General features: G+C 36.9%; 2 protein-coding genes across 2 annotated transcripts; one reads left to right on the top strand and one right to left on the bottom strand.

Moving 5' to 3' along the window:
- The first annotated feature begins 6,778 nt into the window (after positions 1-6,778).
- On the top strand, positions 6,779-8,984 carry LOC113309747 (protein ASPARTIC PROTEASE IN GUARD CELL 1-like). The gene has a single exon (XM_026558260.1). The coding sequence runs from the start codon at positions 7,062-7,064 to the stop codon at positions 8,562-8,564; it is 1,503 nt and encodes a 500-aa protein (XP_026414045.1). The 5' UTR covers positions 6,779-7,061; the 3' UTR covers positions 8,565-8,984.
- Positions 8,985-9,942: 958 nt separating this feature from the next.
- Positions 9,943-12,732, bottom strand: LOC113312346. Its single transcript, XM_026561105.1, has 3 exons — positions 12,147-12,732; positions 10,683-12,096; positions 9,943-10,510 (listed from the first exon to the last, which is right to left on the bottom strand). The coding sequence occupies exons 1-3, from the start codon at positions 12,730-12,732 to the stop codon at positions 9,943-9,945; spliced, it is 2,568 nt and encodes an 855-aa protein (XP_026416890.1).
- Between the last annotated feature and the right edge of the window lie 6,504 nt (positions 12,733-19,236).

Below are 19,236 nucleotides of genomic sequence, written 5' to 3'. Positions count from 1 at the left end.
CGCAGCCTGTGTGGGTATTTCATGCATGTCTCAATATTGACACGGAGATTCATGCTACTTTGCTGAGAGTGAACACTCATTCGTCATGTCATGCCAATAAAGAGAGTTCGGCTGAGAACATAGCACGGAAAATACTAGGAAAATTATGCATTAATTAATAATGCTAATAAAGTTCACAAAATATTTGGGATTGATGTTGCGCGCACCTGGTGAATTTCGTTTATTTATTGAATTGCTTTAAATTAAAGTGAAATGGTTTTCTGCACTCATCACTTCTTAAACGGCTTTTCCCTTTGCAAGGTGACAACGCATAAAAATACTGATTTTACAATTTTATCCCTGAACTAAAATCCACCATCAACACTAGGACACCAAAATATGACTTTGAGATGGAAAAAACTGCACAAATCTTCTCTGGTGCAAAATTTCTCAATGAATTAAAATTTTTCCAGAATTAGTTCACATTTTTCAGGCCCAAGTAGTTCTTCGATGATTAATTCATGCATAACCTACATCTTGAATTATTGATGATTTGAGAAACGAATAAAAAAAGTGCGTTCGAGGCCTTGACGTAATCATGCAGTGGACATGACTTGAGATATCAGCAAACACTGAACAATAGTACAAGCAATCCATGAAGAATTCCTTGGTAGGATAAATTACATCCATTGTTCATCTGATACGTTCATATACAACACCTATTAATACCACATACAACAAATCTTTGGGGATCACCTCAAAAAATAATAAATTATAACACAATAAAATAGATATATCTAACACAATTTAATGTCAGTAATTACCCTATAAACTTCCTTCCGGTTAAACTAAATTTGAAAATTATTTACATGGACTTTCAGAAATATCTAGAATTTCAGCATCATTCCCAAATTTTCAGCATGAAAGATTATACGAATATATTCGAGACCAATTGTATTATCAGTAGAGGTAAAATATATTAATAATTAAATTAGATAACTGCAACATTATTTTTTCTCTATCTCTATTCGATATTAATTAACGCGTTACAAAGTCTCAACGGTACTGTTAACGACACGAGTTATTTTGAAATATACATGACACTCCACAACTACCCCTTAGTTAACAGTCAGAATGCACTAACTACTTGACAGAAGTAATTGACAAAAAGAGAAATAACTCTTATTACACTTTTGGCTACAATGATTTTCACTAGGAAGGCCAAAATTATCCTCGCGTTTTTAGGGGCCACTCGAAAGGATTTAGGGGCCAACAATAAAACAAAAAAGGTCACCCAAAGGGAAAATGTAGTCAGCCCTTATCTCGCGTAATTCGTAATGGCGAAATTACCCTTATATATTCGGAGGATATGATAACATTGTTATCCTCCGATTGCAATCGGAAGCCAAAATATTTCCCAGACTTCCGATTGTAGTCGGTGCAGTATTAGAATGATTTGTGTTTCATTTTTTCCATTTCTTTTTCATTTTTGAGTTGTTAGAGTTATAGAGAAGAAGGTGAAGGAAAAAAAGAGAAAACCCATTTTATCACTACAAAAATGGATGGATATGAAGAAGAAGGTGAGAATCATGACGAAGAACAAAATGTTGAGGGTTCACGACCGTTTAGAGAAGACGATTTGGGGTATATGTTGAATGATCCAAACTTTTATGGAGAGGAAAACATAGACGACCCTTTCATGGAAGAAAATGGAGAATCGCCCGATATTGAAGCTAACGATGCATGTAAAACACAGGTATTGTGTTTAGAAACTCAAATACTCGATTTGCATGCGTTTGTGTGCTTTTGTAAACAAGAAAAACCGATTATTGCATGCATTGAATGCCATGAACTACCCAGATTCGGTAGATAATTTGTAGAATAAACCTACGAATATAACACACTGAGTACCAAATATGTATATTCGGTAGTTACAAGATACTAGTTTACTGCCGAAGATGAGAAAAAACCCCAAACTGGTTTTCCAAAAATATCTACATTCGGTAGTTATGTAGAGTTATTTACCCCCGAATGGCCCCAAAAACGAATTCCTCAGAAAATTTCAAAACTCAGTATTCTTATCCTTTACAATCGGTAATAGTTTAACATTCTTTGACTGCCGAATATAACAGTGGCCTCGAAATAAAATTTCCGAAAACTTGAAAATCGGATGTTTATCGATTAAAGTTATCTTCCGGTTATTTATATTCGGCTGGTTTACTATATATTTTAGCTTCCGATTATATCATTTTTTGCACTCAGTAAACTGTGTACATTCATTTGCATAAATCGGGTGTTTTGGGTAACCGATAGGATTCCGAATATAGAGTATTCGGAAGTTTGACTTATTTAATAACCTCCGATTATTGTATAATAATTTGTTGCTTTCATATGCAGGCCGTTGAAGAGTTTGTTGATGACTTCTATTTGAGGCCCGACACTTCCCTATACTATGCAAACGATTTGGTATACTCATTACTACTTTTTTCTTTTTTTCAAAATTTATATGTTAAATGGTTATGCTTATTAGATTTGTTTTTTTTATGCACGTTTAGACATTTGGAAGTAAGAAGGAGGCAAAGGAATGGCTTATGAACAAGGAAAAAGATAACATGTGCATGGTAATTCAAAAAAATCATGTTAGTGACACTCGATTTGAATTGATTTGTGAGCGAGGTGGGACGCGAAAGAGTCACGAGGGAAAGAATAATAAGTACATACGGAAGACGAATAGGAAATACCGAAGCAATACCAAGAAGATAGGATGCCCATTTAAGATTATCTTCTATAAGCCCGATGGTATTAAAGGTAAAGAGTATAAAATGTATAAAGTTGATAACGGTTGTCACAACCATGATGATCCGTTGGATTTAATTGGACATGTAATGGTTGCCAAGTTAAAACCACATCAAATGCAGACGGTGAGGTCTATGCGGATCCAAAAAGCGAGCGTTGGATTTAATTGAAGGAGTATTTGTCTAATAAAAGAATATTGTCTAGGCACGAGCGTTTGGAAGCCGAATTTGAAGATGAGCCGGAACCTAAGAAAAGAGGTCGTCCAAGAAATGATCAAAGTGGACCAACCACCCGACAAGTAAGTCAACCCAATGTTGTTGAAGAAGTTGTTGATCAAACGAACGCCTCGCAACAAACCCAACCAATGGAAATTCTTACTATAAAAGAGGACAAAGGTACTCTTCGTTTCCCTAGAGATCTTAATGGAAGACCAAATCGATCCACATATACAATATACAAAGAGTATTTGGAACAACTCCCTCCACTTATCATTCCATTTGTTTTGTCGACCGACAAGGTTGATGGGGATGGAAATTGTGGGTTTCACGTTGCTACGGAACAAATGGGTTACTTTAGAGAGGCGGATATCGAAGATGTCACCCAATGCCAATATTTAAGAAATAAGATGGCGGTACAACTAGTGAAGGACAAGGGTTTTTATATGGAGATGATGAGGCGAGGAGATAGATACGACAAAGAACAAGAGTTCAAAGACTTAGTTGCGCGTGTGAAGTGTCGAAAGGGATTGAAGACAATCAGATCCAAGTATTTGATGACAATGCCTAAATTTGGATATCTCCTAGCGGACGTTTTGAATTGCGTGGTACATTTCTTTGTTCCTCCTATGTATGGACTTAGCATGACGTTTGCACCCACAAGAACGTCTTGCAACGAGTCGGTTAAAGGTAGAAGAATCGTAATGGCATTTGTGAATGAAATGCATTTTATCGGTTTAAGAGTAAAGAAAGATTGTCCGTTACCTCCGTTGAGTAAGTGGCACGATTACTTCCCAATGAACCATTGTAAGGATTGGGTGAAACAATATGAGTCCAACATGGTTGATTGGGATCGTGTTATGGACAACAACTTTCCCGCTGAGTTACTCGAATTGATCCCCTCGGATGATGACGATGTTTGATCGTTTTTTTCGAGGAATCGGCTGAGTTACTATAATTTTTTTTGAAACTATGTAATCGGAACAACAGTATTATAACACTTCAATACGATTAATCATATTCGAGAATTCCATATTTTATCAAACCGCCGATTAATATTAAAAATTTGAATTTACAGCACTCAAACATCACATGTTATTCTTTTTCCCAGTCCGAGATGCAACAATCAACGCGGCTTCGAAATGTAGAAACGACTCTCCTCTCCACTTGGAATAAGCATCTTGTGCCGCAAACCTGTCGTATCTGTGCCTAGCAAGAATACGGTTGTACTCGGTGCACAATTTTATAACAAGGTGCATCCTTGAAGAAACATGCGATGATTCATAATTGTGGCGTGGCTTCTTGTACTTACCAACAAAAGGACCCAATGAAAATTTAATCCAAAATATACGATCGTCCTGCTGTTCTTTGGGTAGATCTTTCACAATGTAATAATTTTTTATCCATTCGGTCTCTTCCTCAACTTGTTTTAGTCTTTCTCTATGATGGAATTGTTCTTGACCTCGCTTCTTAGCCTTGATTTCCTCTTCCTCCTCCTCCGTTGCCACTAACGATGGTTTAATTTTTTTTGGGTTGTTTGTTCCTTTTTTGTATTTCTTCTTCCATTGTTGCAATTGATGTAGTTGTTCGCTTGCATCTTCGAAGTATGTTGTCGATCGATGATGGACTTGCCATTGAAAAGGTTTTTCATTCCGATTTTTTAATCAATAATAACTGAGAGGGGTTACCCTCCTTATATAGATTAGAGTTCCAACGGATCTAATTTTTGAAAATATGGCCGTTGAGGTTTCGGAAAATATGGCCGTTGAGGTTTCGTATCATTAGTGCACTACAATCGGTTGTTAACGATACACGTATTACTCCCGAATAAGACATTCGGTGGCAAACTTAAATTCTTATCTACCGATTAAGTTGGAAGTTACCAAAACTTAATCGGAAGTTAAATTAGTTACCAAAACTTCCGAATATGGGCTGTCTAACCTTCAATATTGGCCCTTGGAACCACCTGGAGCCATGGCGTGGTTTGTTTTGAACTTGTAATATTCGGAGGATAATTTTTTTGTAAAGTTCCGAATGTACGATGGCCCAAAAATCAGAATTTGGGAAAAACTTATACTTTTCAAATTTTGTCTTTGAATTAATCGGAAGTTAAATTAGTTACCAAAACTTCCGAATATGGGCTGTCTAACCTTCAATATTGGCCCTTGGAACCAACTGGATCCATGGCGTGGTTTGTTTTGAACTTGTAATATTCGGAGGATAGGTTTTTTGTAAAGTTCCGAATGTACGATGGCCCAAAAATCAGAATTTGGAAAAACTTGTACTTTTCAAATTTTGTCTTTGAAATAATCGGAAGTTAAATTAGTTACCAAAACTTCCGAATATGGGCTGTCTAACCTTCAATATTGGCCCTTGGAACCACCTGGAGCCATGGCGTGGTTTGTTTTGAACTTGTAATATTCGGAGGATAGGTTTTTTGTAAAGTTCCGAATGTACGATGGCCCAAAAATCAGAATTTGGGAAAAACTTATACTTTTCAAATTTTGTCTTTGAACTAATCGGAAGTTAAATTAGTTACCAAAACTTCCGAATATGGGCTGTCTAACCTTCAATATTGGCCCTTGGAACCACCTGGAGCCATGGCGTGGTTTGTTTTGAACTTGTAATATTCGGAGGATAGGTTTTTTGTAAAGTTCCGAATGTACGATGGCCCAAATACTGGCCCCAAAATGGGATTTTTCCTATATCAGAAATTTTGAGATTTTTTCAATATATACATTCGGTAGTGAGTGTTCTTCCGAATACTGTGTGTCTACTTAAATATATTAGGTAGCCAAAAAATTCATTAAACTACTGATTATTAGCAGTTTGTATCCAGGAAGATATGGCCACCAATATTCGGCAGATAATTATCAAATCTTTCTCCCGAATACTGTCGATGTTCTTGAGAAATGAAGAACACAAATACATTCGGAATTAAATAAGCATGAATATCGCCCGAATCTGGATAAATAACCGAAAACCCTAGATTTTTTTTTTCTCGATTCGACGAATTAAAGCGAAATAAACCCCAAAAATGATAGATTCTTACCTAATTGGGGCCATTTGAAGTTGACGAAGTGTTTGACTATCGGAATCGCCACCACCGACTACATTGCCGGGTACGCGTTCTTCGCGTTCTTATACAGTTGAAATGAGTAGAATTTTTTGATTTGGTTTTTATACAGTTTTACCATAATGGCATTTATGTAACTTCAATATCATATAGGGTACCCCTTAACTAGAGTCTTTGGCTGGGTATAAATTGAGGTGACCCCTAAAAACGCGAGGAAAATTATATGTCAGTTGTAAATACGAAGCTTTTTTTTTTTTTTTTTTTTGCTTTATGTGAATATAACTGCCTACAAAGAGTGGTGCTGGCCGTGCAAGTGACACTTTCGGTAAAGAAGCTTACTATCTACCGGTCCTAACAAATGGTTTACTCAACCTCCGGCTATGTTACTTCTCACTGTTTGTACTCTTCAAAGTTCGTGCTGCAACGCAGCAGTATTTATCTTCCAACAAAGGAATTTATTTTTTCTTTTTAATACTCACTGACTGAAGCAAAAGAAGTGGACCACGTATTTAAAACATTTCATCCAATACTACCATAATTATACTGATGGAACTAGGAAGTAAAAGAAGTGGGCCACGTATTTAAAACATTTCATCTAATTCTAGGTAGAAGAATTCATGCAGAAACAGTGACACGGAATCTTAGTTACTACGTTCTCAAATGTGAGAATGTATGTAGGTTCATATGATTTTTATACTTCCGATTTATGATATAATTCCAAATACGAGTTAGGTTCAACTTCCCATTTCACGCCCTTTCTTACCTTTTCTGTAGCTTAATTTGTTTTCTCCTACGCAATTTACGTGACCATGTAGCAGACCAGCAGTACTTCTTCTAGACTTTCTACACCACTATATTCTGTCTTCTTCTTCAATCTGTTCTGTAGCTAGCTTTCTCTCTAACCTCATTAAAACCACACCATATTAATCCACTCTTATCATTTCCATCTTCCTCTGCTCCCTCCATTTCTCTCTGTCTTTCTCTGCAACAATTCAATGGCGAAATCAGCTTTTGGGTTTTGTGTTCTTTTCTTTGTTTGCTCTGCTACCTGTGTTTTCTCTAGAGTAATTTTACCTGAAAATGAAAACCATGAAACCACAGTTCTTGATATCTCGGCTTCAATTCAGAAGACTCTTGATGTTCTCTCTTATGATCCTGATCAAATTCTCCTAGAAGAAGAAAGTATTTCTGATGATTTCTCATCTTCATCTTCTTCCTTCACTGTCAAACTTCAATCTAGAGATACCATTCTGAAATCAACACACAAAGATTACAAAACCTTAACTCTAGACAGACTCAAACGTGATTCAGCTCGAGTTGATTCGATCATTACAAAATTAGATCTCGCCATGAAAGAAATTTCGAAATCAGATCTTAAACCTTTAGTTGTCGAGAAAGAGTTTGATACATTGAAATCTCAAGAGCAAGATAATATAGTAGGTCCAATTACATCGGGACTGAGTCATGGAAGTGGTGAATATTTCTCACGAGTCGGAGTCGGTCATCCTCCTAAACCGCAGTACTTAGTTCTTGATACAGGTAGTGATGTCACTTGGGTACAGTGCGCACCTTGTAAGGAGTGTTACCAGCAGACAGATCCGATATTCGAACCGTCTTCTTCTTCGTCATTTGCACACATTTCATGCGGCGCACAGCAATGTAAATCCCTTGATATTTCCGCTTGTGCTAACGAATCATGCCTTTATCAAGTTTCTTATGGTGACGGCTCTTACACCGTGGGCGATTTCGTGACCGAAACCCTTACGTTCGATAACTCCAAAACCACTGTTGAGAAAATTTCGATAGGTTGCGGTCATGATAACGAAGGGTTATTTATCGGTTCAGCTGGTTTATTAGCTCTTGGAGCTGGCTCACTTTCATTTCCTTCTCAGGTAAAAGCCACTGCATTTTCTTACTGTTTAGTCGATCGCGATTCTAGTTCGACTTCTACTATTCAATTCGGCCCGGAAGCGCAACCGGCCGACGCAATTACTGCTCCGTTACTTCGTAACTCACGGTATCCTACATTCTACTACGTGGGTTTATCTGGGATTAGTGTTGGGGGTCAACCGTTGAATCTACCTCACTCAGTGTTCGACTTAAATCCAAACTCACCTAGTGGAGTCATTGTCGACTCGGGAACATCAGTGACTCGGTTACGTACGGAAGTGTACAATGCACTCCGTGATGCTTTTGTCAAAGGCACTCAGAATTTGCCGTCTGCTGGTGGGTTCGCTCTGTTCGATACTTGTTACGATCTGTCATCAAAAACTTCGGTTCCTGTTCCAACTGTTGCGTTTTTATTTCCCGGTGGAAAGTCTTTGCAACTACCGGCTAAGAATTATTTGGTACCGGTTGATTCCAAGAAAACGTTCTGTTTCGCTTTTGCACCAACAAGATCTTCACTGTCCATCATAGGTAATCTGCAACAGCAAGGCACACGTGTTAGCTTTAACATTGGGAATTCGGTTGTTGGGTTTTCGCCAAAGAAGTGTTAATTGCAGTAGAAGAAAAAAAATGTGGACGAATTTAAGTATCGTGGGTCTACTCTACTGCATTTGTGAGGCTAGTTTGGTTGCTGTCATTGTTGTAACAGATGGGATCCTCTTAATTAGTATATATATATATATGGATGTCCTTGTAAGTGTACGCCACGCAGGGCTGCGGTTAGCTGGTTGGTGTCTCGGCATTTATGTTTTCAGTTGTATATGGTATACCAAGTTTTTACCACTTGTCACTTTCTGCTATGGAGACCTAGTATAAGTCATGTTTAAAAATGCTAATAAAACCGAAGAAGAAAAAGAAACTATCAGCGGAATTTAAAAGCATTTATCTATTCCTTCCGTATTGTAACAGCACCAAAGTTGTTGTAAAGATTTAGAGAGTACTACATAAAATAAACACAATCTGGTTTCTAATTGTTTGGCTTCCACACTGCAACCTATGCCGGAACTTTACACGTTGCAGGGAGGAGCGGGGACACAGGGAGAGGGTGCAAGTGGGGTCACTTGCACCCTCTAAATTATTATTTTTTATTTTTATTTTTTTAACAGAACTAGTCATAAAAACCCAAGGTGACCAAACTTGTGGTACAAAAACCCCATTCAAATGTTGGGATCAATTAAAACTCCATCTTAAACAAAATTGATACAAAAACCCCCAAATTTTTAAAAAGGTGATAGAAAAACCCCAAATTTCAAAATTGGTTTCATCAAAATTCTTTGTGGTTTTTGAGTTACTTTTATTTTGATGGGGTTTTTGTGTTACTTTTGTTTTGATGGGTTTTTTATAGATGGATAGTGACACCTTTGGGGTTATAACTCGCGGACCGTTTTTTTAATTAAGTAAAAGTCTTCAGAAAGACTAATGATCCCCTCAACTGTTGGTAACAACCAAACATGAGGCACGAACCAGTAGAGCTACACAAGATCCGTCCAACTTATCCGAACCAGCCCGTACTCGTCAAATTCGTGTGGGGTTGGTTATTAAAATAAAAACCCGCTATACCTGGGTTGGTAGTTGGTACTAGCTAAAACCCGTTCGAAAAAACCCGCTAAATATACACCATTGATAAAAGTTATCCTAACCATCCGTTATTGAAACCCTAGTGGTACTAGTATATGAGCTTAACAACGAAGACTTATGTTTATGGTTTGATTTTTTAAGTAATTAAGAACTTAAGTAAGAAGTATGTTTAAACTTTAAAACATGTGCGTGTGAATGATCATTGAATATAAAGCAGGTACATATATAAACACTACAGGTGAAAAACTTGCAGAAAATGTTGAACGGGTTTGAGCGAGTTTAGATCCGAACCCGACCAACCCGTAGCGGGCGGGTCAAAAACCCGCCCGATGTTTATGGGAGCGGGGTTGGTTATGAAAATAAAAACCCGTTATAGTTGGGTTGGTAGTTGGTATTAGCTAAAACCCGACCCGCCCGACCTATGTGCAGCTCTACAGACCAGTATATAGAGGCATTGTTTGTTTTTTCCCATTGAGCTAGCTCATGAGCCACATAATTACAAACACGAAGTTGAAAGTTAAAAATACAGGCCACTAATTTAGAAGAGAAAAACTGAATGTCTTTTAGGATAGCATTCGTACGAGAATCTCCATCGAACAAGCCAGATGAAAATTGATCAATAAGAGTCTTCACATCACTTTCAACGATGATATGAGTTAACTTTTGTTCCAAGGCTTTCTTCAGGATTGCCCAAATAGCTCTGGCTTCAGCTTCTTCAGCAGACTTTACTTCGAAAACCAGGCAAGCACAAAAAGAGGCTTTGATTGAGAAATCCCTCATCACATATCCTGCACCATTAGCTCTAGTAATGTCATCATAGGCACCATCAGTGTTACACTTTATCCAGCCAAAAGAAGGGGGAATCCATTTATCACATAGATTGACAGGGGTAATGGGAGAAACAATAAAGCAGGGTTTCCTAGTTAGAAACATAGCTCTAGCTCTTGCTAAAGCTGTTATATGGGGTTTCTTTCAGGTTTTGTAAAATGAAATTATTTCTACTAGTCCAGAGAGACCACAAGATAGTAAAAAACAGAAACTGGGCCTCATCAGGTAGTCTAGACACAGGTTAAGTTAACCAAAACACTAACCAGGCGATGAAAGATTTGTTTTGAAAAAATTGAGTATTGATGCAAAAATCAGATAGAAACCAGACACGACTGGCAAAAGGACAGAGGACCAAAGCATGCATTATAGATTCTTGAGGGTCATTACAACTAGCACAATCAACTTTATGCATGGGCATTTTAGTACGCAAAAAAGTTCTAGCAGGAAGAGCGTTTCTAGCAGCTTTCCATGTGAAGACTTGGATTCTGTAAAGAACCCTAATTTTCCAAATACGCATCCAAAGATTTTTAAAAGGGGAGGGACTAAGTCCTCTGAGTCCCATGTAGGAAGATTTTGAAGAAAACTTGCCATTCTTTGAAAGTTCCCAAGCTCTCCTGTCAGGAGTGCATAACTGGCTTAAGGGAATAGTGATAATCTTCTTAACATAAGCATTATCAAAGTGAGTGTTTAATCTAGACATGTTCCAAGTTCTGGTAGAATGATCAATAAAATAATAGACTTTAATGTTTGGGCCAGGTGGGACTAAAGGGTTAGGTACGGCAGTACCCAAAGTGGGGATCCATTTGTCATACCAGGGGTCAATGAAGTGACCATCCCCAACAATCCAGGAGATGAAAGGCTTAATGATTTCTTTTATAGAATGCAAACACTTCCAAGTCCAAGAACACTTATTAGTGCACTTGGCATTCAAGAAATCAGTTCTAGGAAAGTATTTGGCTTTAAGAACAATGGCTAGCATACAATTAGGGTTTTCTAGAATTCTCCAAGCATTCCTATCCAACATAGCTAGTTTATTTAAGTCAACCTTTCTAATCCCAGACAACCTTCTGCCTTGGGGGAACACATAATGTCCCACCCTAGCAGATGCAGTTTCCTTATCTTTAGGATCTAAAGTCTCTCCCCACCAGAATTTACAAAGATGAGAATCAATTTGTTTACAAAGATGTTTTGGATTGAGGAAAGCTCCCGTTTGAAAGAGGGGGATGGCTTGACCAATGTGTTTAATAAAAGTAGTTCTAGAAGCTTGAGACAGGAGCTTATGTAGCCAGATAGAAATTCTGGCATCCACAGCTTGGAGAATACCCATATGGGTTTGAATTTTAGAAGATTGAAACATAATGGGAGTGCTAAGATATTTTTCTCCTAAATACCTATTATTAATCTCTAGAATGTTAACAAGTTGAGATTTCATATGTTCAGGAATTCTTCTACTAAATAAGATACCAGACTTATCAAAATTTAATTCTTGGCCAGAAGCCAAACAATATTTTTGAAGGTAGTCTTTGATAATTTGAAAATTTTGAACAGTAGCTTTAGAAAACAAAAGGGAGTCATCAGCAAATAATAAATGTGTCGTTTCTGGAGCATCTTTACACACTTTGATGCCTTCCAAAATTTCTTTCTTTAAAAGACTGTCAATATAAGAAGAGAGAGCTTCTGAACAAATGATATAAAGATAGGGGATAAAGGATCCCCCCGTCTCAAACCTCTTTCAGGTTGAAAAAACCCAGTAGGGATACTATTGAGGAGGACATAGTAGGAAACTATAGAAACACACTGATTTATGAGTTTAATCCAGTGGTTAGAGAGACTCATTCTAGTCAAGACACTTTCAAGAAAGGACCATTCTAACTTATCATAGGCTTTAGACATATCAAGTTTAATGGCAACAATGCCTTCAACTTTGTCATTATGATTGACAACAAATATAGCCTCATTAGCTAGCAGAATATTATCAAAAATACTCCTCTTAGGGATGAAGGCACTTTGATTTTGGGAAATTATGTTATTCATTAAAGTTTTGAGTCTGTTAACAAGAGTTTTTGAAAGAATTTTATAAATGAAATTGCAAAGCCCTATAGGTCTATATTGAGACACAAGTTCATCAAGAGGAACTTTAGGGATAAGAGAAATATTGGTATGATTAAAGACTTTAGAAATATGCCTTGTTCTAAAGCAGGTTTGAGTCATGTCAATGACAGCCTCCCCTACAATATCCCATTGTTTCTGAAAGAACAGACCTGTAAAACCATCAGGGCCAGGAGCCTTTTCCCCCCATTTGAAAAACAACATTCTTGATTTCCTCAGCAGTAAGAGGCAAGTTTAGAATGGAATTATCCTCAGCTGAAAATTTAACAGGGAGATCAAGAAGGATTTCATCTTGAAATTTCCGAGGGTGAGAGGAATACAGGTTTTTGAAACAATTAACAAAGGAAGTTCCAATACTATCTCTATCAGTTAGAATAGTATTTGAGAAATCCTTAATCCAGCTAATGGCATTTCTTTTACTCATGAAGAGGGTAACTCTATGGAAATAGGGTGAATTTCTGTTACCTTCCACGAGCTATAACTCTCTAGACTTGTCCTTCCAATAAAGTTCCTCTAAATTGTAGAGATATTCCAATCTAGCTTTGAGTCTAGAGGTAGTGCTAGAGTCCGTTGGATTAGAAATCTGAACATCAGCCAAATCTTTTCTGATGGTAGATATATTAGTTTGAATATTACCAAAAAAAATTTTATTCCAATCCCTAAGACCTCTCTTGGTACTTAAAAGCTTAGATTTTAGTTTGTAGGTAGGAGAACCCACAACATTAACAGTCCAAGAGTTGGAAATGATATCTCTACAAGTAGGATCTTCAATCCACATAGCCATAAAGTGGAAAGGTCTAGGCATACAAACATCCTCATAAACCTATATGCATGGGGCAGTGATCAAAAGAGTCTCTAAGTAGATTGTTACACAAAGTTTAGGGCATAAATCTTCAGCAGACTGGTTTATAAGACATCTATCTAATCCTTCAAGAATTAAATCAGGACCCTGTTGCATATTAGACCAAGTAAATATGGGACCAGAAAAACCAGGATCATGTAAGTTAAACACTGAACAAAAGTTTCTGAGATTTGAGAAATCAGAGTCATCAACCTCTAAACCACTATTCTTATCCTCAGTTCCTAATAGAGCATTAAAATCACCTACAAAAAAAAACTGGTTTATCTAAAGGAGCATGGGACAGTTGACGTTGTTGTTCCCAAAAGGCATGCCTCAAACAAAAAATGGATGTGACAAGTTTTTGAATGAATGATGTTTGTGGATGTGACATAGATGCCCCTCATGCTTGAGGATATAATGTTGAGTTGAATTTCCTTCTTCCAGGACAAGACTAGACCACTACTACTTCCAATACTAGGAACATTAAAAGTACAAGGGAATCCCATGTTTTTTAATTTTCTAGCCGCCAGATCTTTGTTCATTTTGTTTTCCGATAGAAAAATGATAATAGGATTGACATTTCTACATAGCAAACTAAGTTCCTTATTAGCTATTTTCTTACCCAAACCAATAATGTTCTAAGCTAGCATATTGACATTATTGACAGTAAAATGATTTATATGGATAGCAGGATTAATAGGGTTATTTAAAGGAGGTGAAGGAATTGAGTTTACCTGAGTGGTGGAGTCAGACCCACCACTAAGAGGAGCACTGGAAGTGTCACCACTTTGAGAAGTATCTTGGAAAGAATTGAGATTATAAGTAGCAGCATTGTGATGAGAATTATTGCGGACACAATTGTTGTTTAGGGAAGTATCAACAGGTAAATTATAGATTCCATAAGAATTAATCAAAGGATGGGTGTTGAGAGAACAATTGGAGAGATTGATAGCAGGTAAATCCCCCAATTTGGTGATTGAGGGGGGGGAGGGGGAGTTGGGCATAGTCAGGTTCAGTAGTATCCTATTCTTCTGGGATAACAACTATGCTAGCTAAAGTAGATGAACTTGCTCTTATACGTTTTCTCAGATCAGTTCTAGGGTTAATCTTCCTTTTGAGATTTGATAGAGCATCATGCTCAGCAGAAATGAGAGTTCCTATAGTGATAATTGGTGTTTGACTCGGGATAACAGCAGTTCTGAATCTTCTTGAAGAGTTAGAAGTTCGAATCAAACCATTTATAACCGTTTCAGATTCAGGGATAGAAGCTTCAACAGTAACATTCTGAGTGGTGACTTATTTGAAAATAATTGGTAACCCTTTGCTCTACTGAGTCGAGTTTTGCTGGATCGGACCAACATCGAAAATCTTCAATGTTGTGGATCTATTGACAAAAGGACCCATCTGAAACATATTTGATAAACCCTTTTGAGCAGTATTCTCAGTGTTTTGGACATTATCCTTAGCTTTTCCTTTGTCGCATAAAGGGGAAATGGTAGAATCAACTTGAGTGTCTGGCACAATATCAGTTTGTTGCATAATAGTATCATTTACTGCATTAGAAGTAGTAACAGTTTGTTTGTTTACTGACAATGGTGGCATCATGAGCCTTGAGACTACATGGAGAGTATATTTGTTGTTAGAAGAAGAAACTTCCTTAATAGCTTTCTGTTTCAATTTCCAGGAAGGACAATTAACATCTTTATGATCAAGAACACGACATGAAAGTAGTAATATCTTGGAACAAGGTATTGAAAGCGTGAAGCGTTTTTTATTTTTACGAAGCGATGCGTATGTTGAAGCGTGAAGCGTCGCTTCATGACTGATGTTTGAAGCGGATTTTTTCCTATAAATAATAGTAGTTTGTTATTAATAATTTAATATTTAGGAAGATAATAATTGTATAAATTTAATATAAGCCCAGTTAATTTCAAAAACAGTAGTGTGGCATGGTGGTTCACTTTAGTTTAAGTCGGAGGTTCGAAACCCCCCTAAAAATGACTTGACTAAGTCAAAAAGCGCATCAATTAAAGGAATCTTCCGCTTCATGGTAGATTCACTTCGGAGCGAATTGGAAAAATCTGAAGCAAAGCATACGAAACGTAGCGTGAAGCGACGCTTCATGGTAGATTCACTACATAACTACGCTTCAGAGCGAATTGAAAAAATCTAGAGCAAAGCGTACGAAGCGTAGCGTGAAGCGGCGCTTTTAAAAACCATGTCTTGGAACTTTGAGGTATCTGCATTTTATAAGGAAAGGTTGAGTTCTTCCACTAGTAAACAGGGGAATGCCTAATGGTAAATCTTTCTGAACCGGAATTCTGACACAAACTTTAACATTCTTCTTTAAAGGATGATTTCCATAAGGGTCTTGAGCTTCAATAAGTTCCCCCATCTTGAAAGTAAGTCTTTGAAGATCCTCAAATTCAGTACATTCTTTTGGAATATTGCATAGGATAAACCACATGAGTTTTTCAGTGAATGAGAGTTGATAATTTGCTGGACAACCTGTTGGTGGACCAACTTTTAACACCATTAGATACCTACATACAAACCAAGGCCTATGTGAATTGATTATGTTAAAATCATCTTCACCTAAGAACCGAATGAGTACTTTGTTGCGTAATCCACTAAAGGTTGTAACAGTATGTGATTGAGCAAGAGGCCATTGGTTACAGATGTAGTAGCGAATTGAAGAAGTAGGAATAAGGGTTTCACAGCATAAATAACCCACCATACACCATTTCCAGTTGTTATCAGACTCAGCTAGAATGACAGTTTTATCGATGAATACTGGTTCAGAAAGTGTAGATGGTAAAGTTAGTTTCTCAGCCATTTGAGCAGAAACGTTTTGCATTTCTTAACTTATCGTCTGAGAGGTATCTGGAAAATTAGGGAGATCCGTTTGATACATAGACTGGATATGTATGAAGAGAGATAGATTGGGGAGAGAAGCACATGTAAAGAATATAATATGAAGATAGATAGAAAGAAATCTATTCTTGGTACTGTCCTGATAGAGTTTGCATACTATAAGGATGAAGAAATGACAATGGGTTTTTTTTGTTACGGTTTTGAACCTTAAAAAGAGAAACAAAAGTCTGTTGAATAAGGTTTGACAAATTCTCAGGTGGAAATTGGTGTAAGGTAGTTGTTGTTATGCTGTTTTTTTTTTTGGAGGTAGAACTTAACATACGAGTTGTCCCTATCTTTCCCATTTTTTATATGTAACGACAAGGATGGGGGCTTTGAATTCACGTGGAATGGATAACAATAATACAAAGAAAAAGCAAAGCCGATGATCCATTGTAACCTTTTCTAGGATACGTAGAGAAGGTACGTAATCATGATGAAGGTAAAAGTTGGTGAATCATAAATGGGTTTGTCTTTTTTAAGATAGACATAGGAATGATGGTATAAGATGTCAAGAGTAATAATGGTATTGACATGCAAAAATGGGTGGTGAGGGTTGAAAGGATAGAAATGGTGGGAAATGATATTTGGTGGTTTATGGTTCTGAGTGGTAATGTTACTCTTGGAAATGAGGTTAGGCATGATAGATAAATTGGTTTTGGAGATAACCCATCTGGCAGACATACCCCAAACCTCAATGGTACCTCTCAACAGGTGTTGCATTCTCCTAATCTGCATAAAATACAAGATTTTAATTAGACCCCAAAAAATCTTATCAAAGTTATATGACCTACCCATACCTCCCTTAATAGCAGTTTTAATAGGAGTAATGTTTAAGGAGACTTCTAGGTGTTGAAAATAGGGTTTGATAGGGTAATTATGATCATGAAGATGAAAATAATATGCATGGTTTTGAATGGGCATGGGAAACAAAGCGACATGACGCTTAACCAAGCGCCATAAATGGGAATTAATGGACACAATAGGATCTTTAAAAGGGTGTTTTGTCAAGGGATTAACACAGCCAATATAGTTTTTTCTAGGTTTATGATCAGAAAAGGAAAAAAATTAAGAGAAGGAGAGTAGGTTTAGGAAATGGCAAATCAAGATGATCAAAATATTCTAGGCAACATTGAAGAGAATATTTCAGTTTTTCCACCATCCTCGGCAGAGTATGAACAAGCCAAGGTTCTTGCTTTTTTTCTGAACATTGAAGAGCTTCAGAAATTGCGGACTGATATTCAAGGAGAGATTGACAGACCTGCACATGAGTTGATCCGTCAAAGAGAAGAACATGAGAGGATTCGTCAAAGGGAGGAAAATAAGCTTGATAATATGTATGTTGCATGGAAGCCAAAAAAATATTTTTGCAAGGAGTGAAATAAAGGTAGAGGAGCGGGTTGAGAAACACTCCAAGTGCAAAAGATATGGTAGTACAACTAAAAGTGAATCCGATGCGTCAGATGAAGGTTTTGAGTATTCAATAGAAGAAGTTGATACCAGTGAACTTGATTCAGACGCTGCAGAGGAGAAGGAGAGGATGGAAAATTATCATGAGAGGAAATTGAGGGGCAGGTTTGATTATGAGCGCGCAAATCCGAAGATATTCTCAAGGACCATGCAAGAGGGTGAGAAACAAGGTGAGGATGAGGAGATGTTGGAGGATGAGACTGATGAGGAAGAGGTTGGAGAAAATGCTAGTACTGCTGAGGATTCTTCGTCTTCTGATAATACTTTTCCTGCATCATCTGACAGTGAGGAAAGTGACTGGTATAGAGAGGAAGGCTGGAGCACTGATGAAGATGACTATTAGAGGTCTCTTTACAGGTATCAGAAAAAGCTAGATTTTCAGGTTTTGAAAAAAGCTTGAAGATGATTAACAAGTTTTTTGCAAAAAAAAACTTTTTCGATGCTTGCTCTTATCCTTCTGAATTTTGTTTCAGATGATGGTAAGTGAAGTTTTGTTCTTTTGAATCTTGCGGCAGGCTTTCTCTCTTGTTTGGTGATGGTGTTGATGTGAATAGGTAATGGTTTTCAGAGTGTTGCTTTGGTTAGTTGTAATCTTGAATTTGTCTTTTGTTTTTTGGTGTTGAATATGGTGTTTGTGTTGCTTTAAGGCTTGAAATAATATGCTCAAGATGTTAGAATCAGGACAGATGGTAATTTGTTTTGAAGTGTTGGGTATGTAACAACTTGAGAGAAGATTTGGGTTGTAATGACAAATGCTAGTTTGGGAACTCTTTATGTAGAACTTGATGAACTTTTTACTGTTGATTTGAAAATTATTTAACAATTTCTTGCAATGGTGATCACAAATTCTGTAGATGGTATAAATTCTAATGGTGATCAAAAAAAGAAGGACTAATTGATGAATGTATATAAGATGAATTCTCATGAGGGGAATTGCAGAGAGCATGAAGAAGAAATGACTGCTTACGCCAGGATGACAAAACAGTGCGAAATACTCCTCCCCGGTACAATGTTACACTTCTTGTTGTTGCACCCTCTAAATTTTGAATTTTATTTAGTAAGAAAACATTTTTTCTTTGTGTAATTTGGGTATCTCGTGAGTGCAAAGTGTAAACTGTTAACTTGATTCTTCTTGGAATTCTTTCTTTAATTGATAAATAAAATTCCAATGAAATATTGTGACACAACTATTAAGTATTTCAATGAAATACTACAACTATTAAATATTACAACTACTAAATATTTCAATGAAGTACTACAACTATTGAATATTACAAGTTGATATTACAACTATTAAATATTTCAATGAAATATTGCAATATCACAACTATTGTGATATTACAACAGTTAACTTGAATCTTCGGGTTATGTAGTACAACGGTTAACTAGTGTAGATATCATGATTAGTGTGATATTACAACTGTTAACTTGAATCTTCGGGTTATGTAGTACTCTAAATATTTTTGTATCTTTTCCCTCCGAAG

Source organism: Papaver somniferum, chromosome 9 (genome assembly GCF_003573695.1).
Source record: "Papaver somniferum cultivar HN1 chromosome 9, ASM357369v1, whole genome shotgun sequence".
NCBI lineage: Eukaryota > Viridiplantae > Streptophyta > Magnoliopsida > Ranunculales > Papaveraceae > Papaver > Papaver somniferum.
The sequence above is the reverse complement of the archived record's forward strand: the minus strand, read 5'-3'. Positions and strand labels throughout refer to the sequence as shown.